The sequence below is a fragment of the Microcebus murinus genome, unplaced genomic scaffold (assembly GCF_040939455.1).
Source record: "Microcebus murinus isolate Inina unplaced genomic scaffold, M.murinus_Inina_mat1.0 scaf010_hap2_Mmur4.0, whole genome shotgun sequence".
Classification (NCBI taxonomy): domain Eukaryota; kingdom Metazoa; phylum Chordata; class Mammalia; order Primates; family Cheirogaleidae; genus Microcebus; species Microcebus murinus.
The window spans coordinates 291691-306459 of NW_027438956.1; the positions used below are offsets into that span (position 1 = coordinate 291691).

Sequence of the window (14769 nt, forward strand, 5' to 3'; positions counted from 1 at the left end):
TGAAGACTGTTTTATCAAACTCTCAAGGCCACTGTGGGCAGGTGTAGCTGAGGACGCCGGACACGTGGGCGAGTTCCCGGGGCCCAGCCACAGGACCCCACAGTGAAGGGGTCTGGTCGCTACATCAACTTGCCTGAAGTCAGCTCGTTCAGATGTGAAATGGATATATTATTCACATTAAAATAAGCTTGAATGTTGTACTAAAATAATACAGATTTGTATAATAGTTAATGAAACAGGCCGGGTGCGGTGGCTCAAGTCTGCAATCCTAGCACTCTGGGAGGCCAAGGCGGGAGGATCACTCAAAGTCAGGAGTTCGAAACCAATGTAAGCAAGAGCGAGACCTCGCCTCTACTAAAGGTAGAAAGAAATTAATTGGCCAACTAATATATATAGAAAAAATTAGCCGGGCATGGTGGCGCATGTCTGTAGTCCCAGCTACTCGGGAGGCTGAAGCAGGAGGATCACTTGAGCCCAGGAGTCTGAAGTTGCTGTGAGCTAGGCTGACGCCACACACTCTAGCCCGGGCAACAGAGTGAGACTCTGTCTCAAAAAATTAATTAATTAATTAAACGAATTCCAAACATTTAAACCAGCTTCTAACCACTTCAGAGCTGTGTCAGAGCCCAGGAGAAGACACCCAGGGCACTGCCTTGTTTACATGCGCTCAGCAAATACTCACTCAGAGGTCATCACACACGCGGCCAGGAGACCGACCCGCCCTGGTGGCCTGGAGTCTGCAGCCTGGGACGGGGGATGGCGCCCAGGGCATAGGGACGGGGGCGGGAGGCCTCGGCCAGGGCCCCTCACCTGTGGACACGCTCCAGCTCCAGGCGAAGCTCCTGAAACCTCAGCTGGTGCTGCTGCTGCAGCTCCTCCATCCGCCGGGCCTCCTGGGCGAGCGCCTGCTTCAGCTTGGCCACCTCTATCTTGAGCTCGCTCACCTCCGCCTGCCTGGCCTCCTCCTGGGCCCTGGCCTGGGCGAAGGCGGCGTCATAGCGCTCCAGCTCCAGGTCCCGCTCCTCCAGCACCTGCAGGTTGTAGACGAAGTCTTCCTGCAGGCGCCGCAGCTTCCTCTGCGCGTCCTCCAGCCGGCTCTGCGCGTCCTGCAGGGCCGCCTCCTGCAGCTGGGTGCGCTGGGCCTGCAGCGCCCGCCACTCCTCCTCCTTGCGGGCCAGCAGCTCGTCCAGGGCCTGCTCCGTGCACGGCGGCAGCATGGCGGCGGCTGCGGCAGAGAGAGGCAGGCCTGGGTCCGTGATGGACGACCCTGGCTTTCCTTCCACATGCCCCCCTCTGGCCCCCTCTCTACAGCGACCGAGGTCACACCCTGAGTTCTAGCGCAGGTAAAGCCCAGACCTCAAGGGCTCTTTCCGCCCCATCCTCATCCCGCGGCACACGGAGCTGGGGGGCGGGAAAGAGGGGAAACGTGGCTGCCGGGCTGCGAGACCTGGGTTGTATAAAACAGCTTCAGGAAGCCTCTGTTTTTGCAGGTGAGAAGACAGAGGCTGCTAAGCAGCTGTGCTAGGACTGAAACGCAGGTCCGCCCCTCAGAAAGAACCAGCGCCCCTTCCCACCCAGCGCCCTACTCCTGCAGCCGGGGCCCAGGCTTCTGGAATATTCACCACCAAAGAGTAGGTTTCTCTGTTTGTTTATTTCCAATCCATCGTGGATTGACATTTTGGTAAAACAATAAAAATGAAATGCTAAACAAAATTAAAGATATACAAGTCCAATTTTTTCATTATTAGATTCAATAGTGTAAAACTTAGTGACACTGCTAACAAGTATCTAAACCCCCAGGCCCATCTCTGTGTATCTACCGAGGAAATAGCCCTGCGGAGCAGGGACTGGGGATGGCCACGACCACACCTGAGGGATCTCCGCACCAGGGCACGCTAGAGGCTGTCGCCTGCCTGGCCAGGTCCTGGCCCCGCCACTTGGCAGAGAAGGCGTGGTTTCTGGTGCAGAAAATCCACTTAGCAGAGGACTCCTTGGCTTGAGTTAAAAGGCCACCCATGGAAAACACATACGTCCACCAGTGCTGGGTACCCCTCGGCCAGGCCACAGGGCCAGGCTGTGGCAGCTGGGGCACCAGAGCCGCCGTCACCTTCTGGAGGAGACGGTGCTTAACCCATGCCCTTCCCTGAGGGTTCTTTTCCAGAAGGGTGGGACAGAGATCTGAGGAAGGCACCTGGCAGTGACGTCTGTGTGTCATTGTCATCCCAAAGAATGTGACGTGTCTGATTCTTTTTTTTTGAGACAGAGTCTCACTCTGTTGCCCGGGCTAGAGTGCTGTGGCGTCAGCCTAGCTCACAGCAACCTCAAACTCCTGGGCTCAAGTGATCCTTCTGCCTCAGCCTCCCAAGTAGCTGGGACTACAGGCATGTGCCACCATGCCTGGCTATTTTTTCTATATATTTTTAGTTGGCCAATTAATTTCTTTCTATTTTTAGTAGTAGAGATGGGGTCTCGCTCTTGCTCAGGCTGGTTTCAAACTCCTGGCCTTGAGCGATCCGCCCACCTTGGCCTCCTAGAGTGCTAAGATTATAGGCGTGGGCCACCGAGACCGGCCACATATCTGATTCTGTATAAGTGGGTTTGTCTTCTTTAAGAAGAGAAATGTCTCAGGTCACCTCAACTCACCCGCTCAGGACACATTTACAGAGAACCATCTGGGTGAGCGGTGGCACAGGACACACTGGGGAAGGGCTCTAAGGAGCGTCTGCTTTACTCAGACCCCAGTACCCGGGTTAGCTCAGCGAAGAGCAAACATGACAGTCAGAAACAGGAAGAGAACCCAAGGGTTTTGGCTTTTTGTTGCGTTACTTTTACGCCAACTCTAGAATCATTAAGCCAGCAGCCAGTGACTAAAATCAGCAAGATTACCACTATCTAGAGACACAGGTTCACTTCACTCCTAAAATTACTAGTAACAAAAACCAACCACAAAAAATTAGCTACGTAGTCAAAAGTATTACTGTAACGTCTTGGCAACAAAATGGAAAAAATTAAGAAGAGAAATTGTCAAAATGGTACGGGCTAGCATTTGGAGAATCCCGAAGCATCCATCAGGACTAAAGAAACAGTCAGTGCACGTCACAGGAGAAAACGTGTCCTGCAAACTGGGGTGCCAGGTGGGCGACGGGACACCTTCGCTCCTCTGAGCGCAGCATTGACAGCGTTAGAACGCGAGGGTGAGTAGGGAAGCCCACGACAGACGCCAGGACCCACGACGCCAAGCACAGGCACCGGCGGCCCACATGATGACAGGCATGCCCTGCGTAACTACGTTTGTTTGTTTTCTGATTTTTTTATTTCAGCATATGACGGGGGTATAAATGTTTAGGTTACATACATGGCCTTTGCCCCACTGGAGTCAGAGCTTCAAGCATGTCCGTCCCCCCCCCAATGGTGCACACCGCACCCATTAGGTGTAAATATGCCCATCCCCTCCTGCCCTCCACCTGCCCAACACCTGATGAATGGTGCTACTATATGTGCACGTAAGTGTTGGTCAGTTAATACCAACTTGATGGTGAGTACATGTGTGTGATGCTTGTTCTTCCATTCTTGTGATACTTCATGTGGTGGAATGGGCTCCAGCTCTATCCAGGATTAATACAAGAGGTGTTAGATCACCATTGTTTTTTGTGGCTGAGTAGAACTTCATGGTGTACATATACCATATTTTATTAATCCACTCAGGTACTGATGGGCACTTGGGTTATTTCCACATCTTTGCAATTGTGAATTGTGCTGCTATAAACATTCCAGTGCAGGTGGGATTTTTTGTTTTGTTTTGTTTTTTTGAGACAGAGTCTTGCTTTGTTGTCCAGGCTAGAGTGAGTGCCATGGCGTCAGTCTAGCTCACAGCAACCTCAAACTCCTGGGCTCAAGCGATCCTACTGCCTCAGCCTCCCAAGTAGCTGGGACTACAGGCATGTGCCACCATGCCCGGCTAATTTTATATATATATCAGTTGGCCAATTAATTTCTTTCTATTTATAGTAGAGATGGGGTCTCGCTCTTGCTCAGGCTGGTTTTGAACTCCTGACCTTGAGCAATCTGCCCGCCTCGGCCTCCCAGAGAGCTAGGATTACAGGCGTGAGCCACCGCGCCCGGCCTGTTTTTTGTTTTTTGAGACAGAGTCTCACTCTGTTGCCCGGGCTAGAGTGCTGTGGCATCAGCCTAGCTCACAGCAACCTCAAACTCCTGGGCTCAAGCAATCCTTCTGCCTCAGCCTCCCTAATAGCTGGAACTACAGGCATGCGCCATCATGCCCGGCTAATTTTTTCCATATATTTTTTAGTTTGCCAATTAATTTCTTTCTATTTTTAGTACAGACAGGGTCTTGCTCTTGCTCAGGCTGGTCTCAAACTCCTGAGCTCAAACAATCCTCCTGCCTCAGCCTCCCAGAGTGCTAGGAGTACAGGCATGAGCCACCACGCCCGGCCCAGATGTTTTTTTTAATAGAATGTCTTTTTTTCCTTTGGGCAGGTGCCCAGTAATGGGATTGCTGGGTTAAATGGTGGTTCCACTTGTGTTTCTTCGAGGCATCTCCATGTTGCTTTCCACAGAGGTTGTACTAGTTTGCAGCCCCACATAACTACATCTGGTCTAGGAAGAACTACACATATGACAGTGGTCCCTTAAGATTAATACACCGTATTTTTATGGCACCTTTTCTATGCTTAGTTACACCAATACCTACCATCGTGTTACAGTTCCTACGTTCTTGGAAGTCCAATGCGCTATCCATTGCGCAACGGAGCCACCCTAGTTCCTACGTACTTGGGACAGCCGCGTGCTGCGCAGGTTTGGCGCCTGGGAGCGGCAGGCCCTGCCACACAGCCAAGCGTGCAGCAGGCTGTGCCCTTCAGGTGTGTGAGCGCGCTCTGTGAGGTCTGCACAGCGAGGAAGACTCCTAACAATGCACTTCTCAGACCACGTCCCATCGTCTGCTAAGTTCCGAGCAACACGTCCCACTGGGCACTGCTGGGGGGCAAAGCTCGAGGAGAGGGGACGAAACTCACGCCTGCATCTTTCATAAGGGGAAGGGGCGATGCCTCAGGGGAAGCAAAGAACGTCGTCTTGGCGTTGGCATGGAGATCTGAAACAATGTCTCAATGCAGGTCTTCCTGTAAGAGCCACCACCGCTCACACAGGCCAGGCATGGCAGCCTTTCTACGTAAACAGCAGCCAGTGAATAACTGGGGCTTCCTAAGCCACACGGTTTATGTCACAACTGCTCAACCCCAAGCGGAAGTGGCCACAGACATCAGCTGGGTTTGGCCCACAGGCCTGCTCTGCCAGCCCTTGCGTGGGATAAGCTTTCATCACTGCCTGTGTGACAACAGGATACAGAGTTTCTTTTTTTTTTCCTTTGAGACAGAGTCTCACTCTGTTGCCCGGGCTAGAGTGCCGTGGCATCAGCCTAGCTCACAGCAACCTCAGACTCCTGGGCTCAAGCGCACCACCATGCCTGGCTAATTTTTTCTCTATATATTTTTTTAGTTGGCCAGCTAATTTCTTTCTATTTTTAGTAGAGACAGGTTCTCGCTCTTGCTCAGGCTGGTTTCGAACTCCTGACCTTGAGCGATCCTCCCGCTTTGGCCTCCCAGAGTGCTAGGATTATAGGCGTGAGCCACCGCGCCCAGACGATGACACAGTTTCTTATGGCTGGTCCCAGCATCCCCCAACCCTTTAGGGGTCCAAGTACGAGCTCAATCTGAACACAAACATCCACCCACAACTCTTCTCTGGTGCCCACACAGGGTGCCACTTCGTGGCCTCAAAGAGCCATGTCCAGTGGGCGGATGGGCACACGCACTTCCCGCCCAGCGGGACAGGGACAGAGTGCCACTGCCGGAACAGAAAGAAGGCCTAGCCTCACTTCAGGGCTGGTTGTGCAAAGTCTCACGTCCCAGAAGAAAAGGGCACAAGGGCACAGCCAGGCCAAACACCAGCCAAGAGGAACTGGAGAAGAGTAGGCGACGGCCCGTTAAGAAAGGACTGGTCGCCTGTAATCCTAGCACTCTGGGAGACCCAGGAGGGAGGACCGCTCAAGGTCAGGAATTCAAAACCAGCCTGAGCAAGAGCAAGACCCCATCTCAACTAAAAATAGAAAGAAATTAGCTGGCCAACTAAAAATATATAGAAAAATTACCCAGGTATGGTGGCGCATGCCTGTAGTCCCAGCTACTCGGGAGGCTGAGGCAGGAGGATTGCTTGAACCCAGGAGTTTGAGGTTGCTGTGAGCTAGGCTGACGCCAGGGCACTCTAGCCTGGGCAACAGAGTGAGACTCTGTCTCAAAAGAAAACAAAACAGAGGGGACTGGTCTGCAGAGCACGATTGCTGGAGGCACCGGAACTCCTGCAGCGGGCTGAGGTAGCGCTTCTCCACCCAGGCTCTGGAGCAGGCTGGCCTCCTCATCCCCGTCACACACTCTCCCTGGTGGAGCTCAGCCGTGGGGCCCCACCCAGCACCCCACGCCCCTCTTGTCCACCTTGGCCTCCCCAGACTGGCCGCTCCTGGAAGCTGCCGCGAGTCCATCCGTCACCAGAGTGGACGGGGTCGGGACCAAGCTGACGCATCCCCTGTGCTGCCGCCTCCATCCCCCAGCGGCTCGTTCAGTGGCGCCACCACCCACCGGAGCAGACGAGCTTCGATCTCATACAGCCCCTTGGCCACCGCCAGGTCTCACTGCACGAGCCTGTCCGCTCCACACTTGCCCTTTCGTGGCTGTCAAAGGAATCTATTTTTAAAAAATGCCTAACCACGGCCGGGCGTGGTAGCTCTCATCTGTAAAGAAAACATTAGCCAGGTGTGAAGGCGCACACCCGTAGTCCCAGTGACTCGGGGGGCTGAGGCAGGAAGATCACTTGAGCCTGCATTTCAAGGCTGCAGTGAGCTATGATGATCCCACTGAACTCCAGCCTGGGTGACAGAGAGAGACCCTATCTCAAAAACAAAACAAAACAAAAAACACACAAAAAAACCCAAAACAAAACGCCTAACCCCGACTTCCCATTCCACTGAGAACTGCTGGGCCCCCAGGAACCTGCCCTCCACTGCTGCATCACTCAGAGCGGGGCCACCCTGAGGGTCCCGTGCTGGCATCCATCCCACAGGTGCCCCTCTGCAGGGAGGCTCCTTCTGTCACTGCAACCTCCACCCAAGTACCACTCCAGGGAAGCCTTCCTAACCTGCCACCCCAAGCTGGTACGAGGCCAGCACCCCAGCGTCTGTGTACTAAGCTCCACCATCTGGCAGAGCCTTGGCCACAGGAACATTTTGTATGTACGGGCCATGCAAACACCTGTGCACACTCTCAGGGAAAGAATCAGAATACTAGCAAATACGCATTAAGTGACACCAACGTCACTGTGATCCTCAATGACTCAGAACCTCTCCCTCCGTGTCCGTGAGTCATCACAACGGTTCTCTGCAGAGGAGCACCCCGAGGTCAGCAAGGTCAGTGGGCCTCTCCTCTGAGGACCGCCCACAGTGCCCTGTGCTCCCGGCCACCGGGCTCGCCTCTTTATTGTGCTGTTCACACAGCCACCAGCAGGAGTCACTTTTCTGATCACGTGACATCCTGCTTAAAATCTGCCTGTGGCTGCTGGTCATTTTCAGAATAAAGTCCAACCTCTTTGGCACAACATGTAAGAGCCCTGGGATGGGGCGGGGCCTGCATGGCTCACCCGACCTCCCACTGGACCTCCCACTGGATTTCCCGCGGCTGCTAACAGGCCCAGAATGTTACACTCCGTCCGTTTAGCGGGAAAGTTTCTTCCCAATAGGTCTTCAGGACTCAGCGGGCCACCCTCTGTGGAAGCGTCCAGAGTTCTAGAGTAAGATGGGTGTGCCCTGGGGTTCCGTGCTCTGAACAGAGGGGCAGCTCAGTCAGTACACAGCAAGGGCTCAACCCACCAGCCCGTGAGAGAGCCCAGCTCCTCCCCGGCTTCATCAGTCAGCCGCACAAGACCCAGCGCGAGGGACCCTGGGTAAACCCTCCCAAGCCAAGGGCGTGTAAGCCCACACTCACCGCTCCTCTCCTACTTACCCCGTCCCAGAACAGCCTGCCCTGCTTTGGCACAAATCCCACCAAAGGATGATCCCCAAAGCCCCGAGGCTGAGATTAACCAGCTTTAAACATCACAGATTCAGAGTCTGGACCCGATCTGTCTGTCAGCCAGCAGGTGTCCCCGGAAAGCACCAGGTTTTCAGGAAGACCACACAAAGCTTCTGGGGAGCTGCTGCAGAGATCTCTGGAGAGGTAGGGACCCACCATCAACAAGACATGTGCGATCTTCAAGGAGAACCATGGGGTCAGGATGTCTGCACCCAGCAGGGAGTGGAACAGTGCAGGGCAGGGCATCTAATCACTTTGATTTCCTCATTTTTAAAATACTGAGCTTTCTAACCCTTTCTGATATAAAGGGATGTTGTAAGTTTACCTGTCCAGTGTGAAAAGCACTTGGAAATCACTGGGTTTAGAAAGATGAAAATAACCCCTCATGACAGCCATGGTTTCCCACACATAAAAACGTGCAGCCCCACCTAAAAGACATACTTCAGGCCTGGCACAGTGGCTCACACCTGTAATCCTAGCACTCTGGGAGGCCGAGGCGGGAGGATCGTTGGAGCTCAGGAATTCAAGACCACCTGAGCAAGAGCGAGACCCCCTTCTCCACTAAAAATAGAAAGAAATTAGCTGGACAACTAAAAATATATAAAAAAAATTAGGCGAGCATGGTGGTGTATGCCTGTAGTCCCAGCTACTTAGGAGGCTGAGGCAAAAGAATCGTTTGAGCCCAGGAGTTTGAGGTTGCTGTGAGCTATGATGATGCTACCACACTCTAGCCTGGGGAACAGAGCAAGACTCTGTCTCAAAAAAATAAATAAAATTTAAAAAACCCAAAAAACCTAGACACTAAACGTAACTTTATTACAAATGAATGCCATAAACACACTAAAAGCAACTTTGGAAAACAATATTTTTACCAGATATTGTAAGGATAAAAATGAAAATAACTGCACACAAATAGTATGCTCTAGTCAGGAAGTTTGTTTTTCACAAGAATATGGATTGGCTGTTCTGAAACTACCTTATATGTATTCTAGGACTGTGCAAACAATATATTGAGGAGGACGGATGCCAGAGTTAGAGTGATAAGAGAAAGGCAGAATGGACCCTGTGGTAATGCATTAGAGCTGGATTAGAATCATCATAAACTCAGTTTTTAATATACACACAGACCCAGAGATGCATAAATAGATACTAATGGGTACAGTGTATACAAATATATATTTCCCAGCCCTGCCCACTGAGAAAGTAAAGAAACAATGATGACCCAGTAGCCACGAGCCCACCTCGAACCTCGATCTTATCTTGCAAACACCACCTTCCGGGGTGAGGAACCCGCGGCCTCCAGATCCCCAAGTGCGGCCCCACGACCAACTCCAAACTTCACAGAACAACTCCCTGAACCTTTTGAAAGGATTTGTTCTGTAAAATGTGGATGCAGTCAAAAGGCTGCACTCAAGGATCCGGAAGGCCCCAGGAAGCAGGCACGTGACAAACGCGCCACAGACGGGAGAGCGGCGACTGCCCGCTGGCAGCGGAGTCCTTCCCCACGTCGCATCCGGGCCGCGGGCAGCTCCCCGGGCGTTCACGCTCCGTCCGCACCCGCTTCCCCGCGAAGGGTCCCCGAGGCGTCCCCTCCGGCCCGAAGCTCGGCCAGGGTCCACCTTAGGCCCCAGAGAGCGCGCTGCGCCGACGGGACTCGAGTCCCGGGATTTTCCACGGAAAAGCGGCGCCTCCCACGCCATCGCTGCGCCCTCCCGCATCGCGGGCCGCGGAGAAACACCCCCGCGAGCCGCGCCGGCCGTGCCCCGCCCCGCCAGGCAGCCCGCGTCTCACCCCGAACGCCCACGGAGCAGCTTCCAGGCGGACTACGTTGCCATAGCGACCCGGGTGCATCGGCCGCCGTCGGCGTGCGCTCGGTACGGCGCTCCGGTCCCGCCGGCCGGAAACGGGAGCCCCGGCGCTGGGTTCCGCCTTGCGCTCAGGCGCACCGGGTCACGTGGGGGGTCGCCGGCGGACCCGACTTCACGCTGCCGCCAATTAGGCCCCTGGCGGACTTCCTCACCGACAGCCCGGCGACCTCAGGACGCGAGACGCCTCTCCCCCAACTGGGCCGGGCGTCCCCAAGGCGCGAGCTTCCTGAGGCCGCCCTGCCCTGAGCCCCAAAGGAGTGGCCTGAGCTCGCCCTGGTGGCTCCGATAGGCCCGGGGGTGGCGGGAAGGGCTGGGGGCGCAGGGGCTGTACGTGAGCGGTGGGGGGCGCTGCATCGGGGACGGGGCGTCACGGAGTCCTCCCCCTGGCGGCCGTGGCCCCCAGGCGTTGGCGCTGCCACAGGCTCGTCGGGACCTGAGTGGGCCCCGGGGCCCCTCTGCGTGGGCTTGTCTGGCCCGGATTAGAGAACTGGGAGGCGGTTAGGCCCGGCTCTGGGCCCCGGCCCAGTCGCAGGCTCCCCCAGCCCCACCAGCACATGGGAAGCTTGTTCTCAGGCACAGCCGTTCCCAACCGTTCAGATCCTCAAAAAGGGCGCTGTTTTCCTTATTCAGTTTACAGAGGGATAAACTGAGGCCCGGCCCTGGGCCGGAAGCTTCCCGTGCTCACCTGAACACCTCAGTGAGCACTTTTGCATGGGGGCTGGGAGGGAGCGTGTCAGGGAATCCCCTGGTGGGGGCAATATTGGGGGTCTGACGCCATCAATCACCCTGCATTAGCGCCCCTGGGCTACTCCTCTCCATGCTCTTCCTCCCCCCAACCACGCTGTAGCCAGTCTCGGACTCACACACGGTTCTGCCTCAGGGCCTAAGGCTGTGTTGCCTCTGCCTGGACCCCCGGCCCCATCCTAGCTCCTGGTCCTGGCCCTTCTCAGTGTCTGTGGTCAGCGGTGCCATCAGGGCTTGTCACTCCATTAAGAGAGGAGGCAAGGCCCCGCCACCCTCACCCGCAGGGCAGTGCTGGTGTTGATGGGCCATGGGTGGGATCTTGGCTGGTCCCTGCGTCAGCTCCAGGAGGAGACGCACCCAGAAGGGTGCCCACACCCCTGCCCCAGCCCACCCTGGGAGCTGCCCTGCCCCATGTCCACAAAGGTGGGCACCAGGCAGGAGAGGTTGCGTGGAGCTTGCCTGAGCATGAGTGCCTGAGAGCCTGGTTCTGTCTCCTGGCTCCACATGCCTCTGTTTCCTCACCTGTAAAGTGGAGATCTGCAAGAGCCCATGTGTTACAGACAGAACTGTGTCCCCAAAAATGCATATATTGAAGCCCTAACTCCCAATGTGACTGTTTAGAGTTGGAGCCTGCAAGGAGGTCGTTCAGGTAAAATGATGTTGCGAGGGTGGGTTCCCGATCCAGGGGACTCGTGTCCTTACAGGAGGAGGAAGAGAGACCAGGACTGAGCACAGGGAAAGGCCACATGAGGACGCAGGGAGAAGGTGCTGTCTGCAAGCCAAGCAGAGGCCTCAGGAGAAACCAGCTGCCGGAGCCTGATCTTGGACATCCAGACTCCAGGATAAATGTCTGCTGCTTACGACGCTCGGCCTGTGGCGTGCAGTTATGGCAGCTGGAGCGGACTGATACAGCACGTCTTGGTCAGCGTGCTTGGAACCCTGCCCGCAGTCACTCCTGCAGCGGAGCCACAGGAACAGGGAGTGCCACAGTTGGGGCCTGGTCCCCAAGCTTTTCTCTGGAGCCCCATGAGTTTGAGTTGGGGTGCCCCCAGCTGAGCGTCTCAGTCCTGGAGCTGCCCCCTTGGCTCAGGCTCAAGGCCACACCTCACTGCACCATCCTCCCCCAGGCAGTCCCTTGCCCAGGGGGCCTGCCTGCACCCCTAGATTCCCAGGAACACAACTGGAGAGGGCTGCCCCTGGCTATCCCCTTTGGCCTCCAGGAAACTTTGCCCTTCCCTTCAGCACTTCCTACAGTCCCCCAGCCTGCAGCAGGCCCTTCCTCTAAGCCCTGTGGCATCCCATCACTTCCCTTCCCATGCTCCCCAGCTGGGCTCTAACTGGCCACCCTCTTAGTGCCCCCCGCTGGGAGCTGGCCAAGGCGGACACACTTGTCTCATTCCCAAAAGGCCAGCATCCTGGAGCTACAGAGCAGAGAACCTCAAACTGGCATTTTATTCTTGTCACAGTTCTGGAGAAAGCAAAATGTCGGCCAGGCCACATCCTTCCAGAGGCTCTAGGGGAGAATGTCCCACCCCTTCCAGCTTGTGGTGGTGGCCAGCAGTCCCGGTGTCCTTGGCTGCAGCCTCATCACTCCAATCCCCGCTCAGCCCTTGCGTGGCTTTCTCCCCTGTGCTTCTGCCTTCACCTGCCACTTCCTGGGACACTGTCACGGTGGAACGGGGCTTGACTCTATGTTTGGGGGGCCCCTTCCCTGGGGCCTCTGCTGGGCTAACAGTCCCCAGATCTGGCCCCCCCAGGCTGCCCTGCAATCACCCTCATCACAGACGCAGGAGGTGAGGGCCCGGGGCCTGGGCTGTCCTGCCTGACCCAGAGCAGATGTCACACGCATCTGGGCGGCAGGCTGCCTCAGCGCCGAGTGGCATGAACAAAGAGTGGTGGGAAGGACAAAAGGCCATGGCTCCGGGTGCTGGGCGTGGGCTGACCTTGGTGGCTGCAGACTGAACACTGGGAGCCCCAGGGGCTGCCCAATGAGGCCTGGCCCCAACCACTCGTGACTCAGGGTCCTTCCTCTGATTTTCACCCACAGGGCTACAGTGCTGGTGGCTGACCTCGCCATGGAAGGCCTCTTGTGGGGGTCCTACAAGCACAGGGACCTGGGACAGGCGTGGGTGGGGGACTGTGCCTGGGCACCGCCCTGCATGGGCTGCAGCGCGTCACTTCCCCTCCAATTTAGGAAACACACCGCGTCAGGCCTGAGGGGGCAGCTTCTCCGTCTGCCCAGCTCCCAGGCCCTGGGGACAGGAGGGGAGCCAAGAAGTGAAAGGGGCCATGGAGGCCGGGTTGCCCCCGCTCCCCAGGCCTCCGTGTCATCATGGCTTCCAGATGGACGGCGGAGGGGGCCCAGAACTTTGGGGAAGCTCCCTGCTGGGGTCCTGGAGAAAGGGGGACCTGGTGGGGGGAGTTCAGAGGGAGACGCCGCCCCCGCCCTGTGCCACATGAACCAGGGCTGCCCCGTGAACAGTGCCACAGAGACGTGTTGGCTCTGGGCAGGGGCAGGGTGGCTGCCATGGGGAAGAGGACAGCCCTCCGGAAGGGACAGGCAAGACCAGCCTCATCCCAATGGGACCGGGGAGCCCAGTGTCAGTGTCAGAAACCCCCCAGCAGGAGCTGTGGCTGTCGGCCACTTCCCAGAGGTCAAGACCTGGAGTGAGGCTGGGCGCGGTGGCTCACACCTGTAATCCCAGCACTCTGGGATAGCAAGGCAGGCCGATCACTCAAGGTCAGGATTTCGAAACCAGCCTGAGCAAGGGCGAGACCCCATCTCTACTAAAAATAGAAATTAATTGGCCAACTAAAAATATATAGAGAAAAATTAGCTGGGCATGGTGGCACATGCCTGTAGTCCCAGCTAGCTGGGAGGCTGAGGCAGCAGGATTGCTTGAGCCCAGGAGTTTGAGGTTGCTGTGAGCGAGGCTGACAGCACGGCACTCTAGCCCAGATAACAGAGTGAGACTGTCTCAAAAAAAAAAAAAAGACCTGGAGGCAGAGCCGGGGCCTCCAGGGACCCTAGCGCAGACACCAGCAGGGCTGGGGGGAAGGCCACCCCTCGGGTGGGCGGGTGCCCAGGGGCTGCTCGCCTGGCCGGCCCCCAAGGTCCTCTTGGCCCAGGGCGCTCCCTGATGTCCTGTCCACGGCACCGACAGCAGCCTGTGATTTGAGGGGGGCTGGGACACCCTGGGTGCTGTGGAATTTCCACACCATAACCAAGTCCTCCCCTCTCGGGGTGGAAATGAAGAAAATGAGGTCGGGGAAGCTACGAGGATGGACCCCCCACACACACACTGTGCAGAAATGCTGGCCCACAAGCATGTGGGGGCCAAACGTGGGGGGCTGGGGACAGCCCTGTCCTGAACCGCAGCCTCCGGACCCCACGCCCCTCCCCACAGCCCCACGGGAGGAGGTTGTGAACCCTCAGTGCTGAGTCACAGGGCGGGGGGCAGGGGCCTGCGGTTCTGCAGCACCGGAAGGTTGGGCAAGGCTGGCGGTACAGAGCTCGGCTGTCAGCCCAGCCACCTCCCTGAACCCCCAGCCACAGCCAGGCCGCTGTCCTTGGCCCTGGAATCTGGCCTGATGACGCCGAGGGCGCCCCAGGAAGACTTTAAGGCACCCCCACATGCCAGGCCCTGTGTGAGGCCAGTCGTGCCCTGTGCCCCTCGGCCTGGGGTGCTCCAGGTGGAGATTACGGACAGCCTGGGCACAGCAGGAGGGACTGAGGCCGCCTCAGCAGGTGCACGGGGCCCTGCCGGGTGCAGTGCTGCCAGAGCGTGTGGGTGGGGCCAGGTAGGGCCAGGTGGGGCCCTGGGGATGCCCCACCCCCCGGGCAGCCGAGACAAGGAGGGAGGACGGTCCAGCGGCCAGGCCAGGCCAGGCCATGTGCACAGGGCGTGGGTGGGAGGGCTGTTTCTGGGTGGCGTCACTCACCTGCGCTGGTTCTGCTCCGGGCTCTGGGCCAGTGGGTGAGACAAAGGGATGGGACATGGAGGTTCTGTCAGCCTCTGGGC

The 14769-nt window shown here is 56.8% G+C and overlaps 1 protein-coding gene across 3 annotated transcripts in view; it reads right to left on the reverse strand.

The window, feature by feature from the left end:
- Positions 1–10717, reverse strand: part of CCDC57 (coiled-coil domain containing 57) — a 100485-nt gene extending 89768 nt beyond the window's left edge. For all 3 annotated transcript variants that reach the window (XM_075999840.1, XM_075999839.1, XM_075999841.1), the window contains exons 1-2: positions 9927–10717; positions 811–1225 (exon numbers count right to left, since the gene is read on the reverse strand). In XM_075999840.1, coding sequence (XP_075855955.1) covers positions 811–1217 — 407 coding nt within the window. In that variant the 5' untranslated portion in view covers positions 1218–1225; positions 9927–10717. The remainder of the gene's footprint in view (positions 1–810; positions 1226–9926) is intronic.
- Between the last annotated feature and the right edge of the window lie 4052 nt (positions 10718–14769).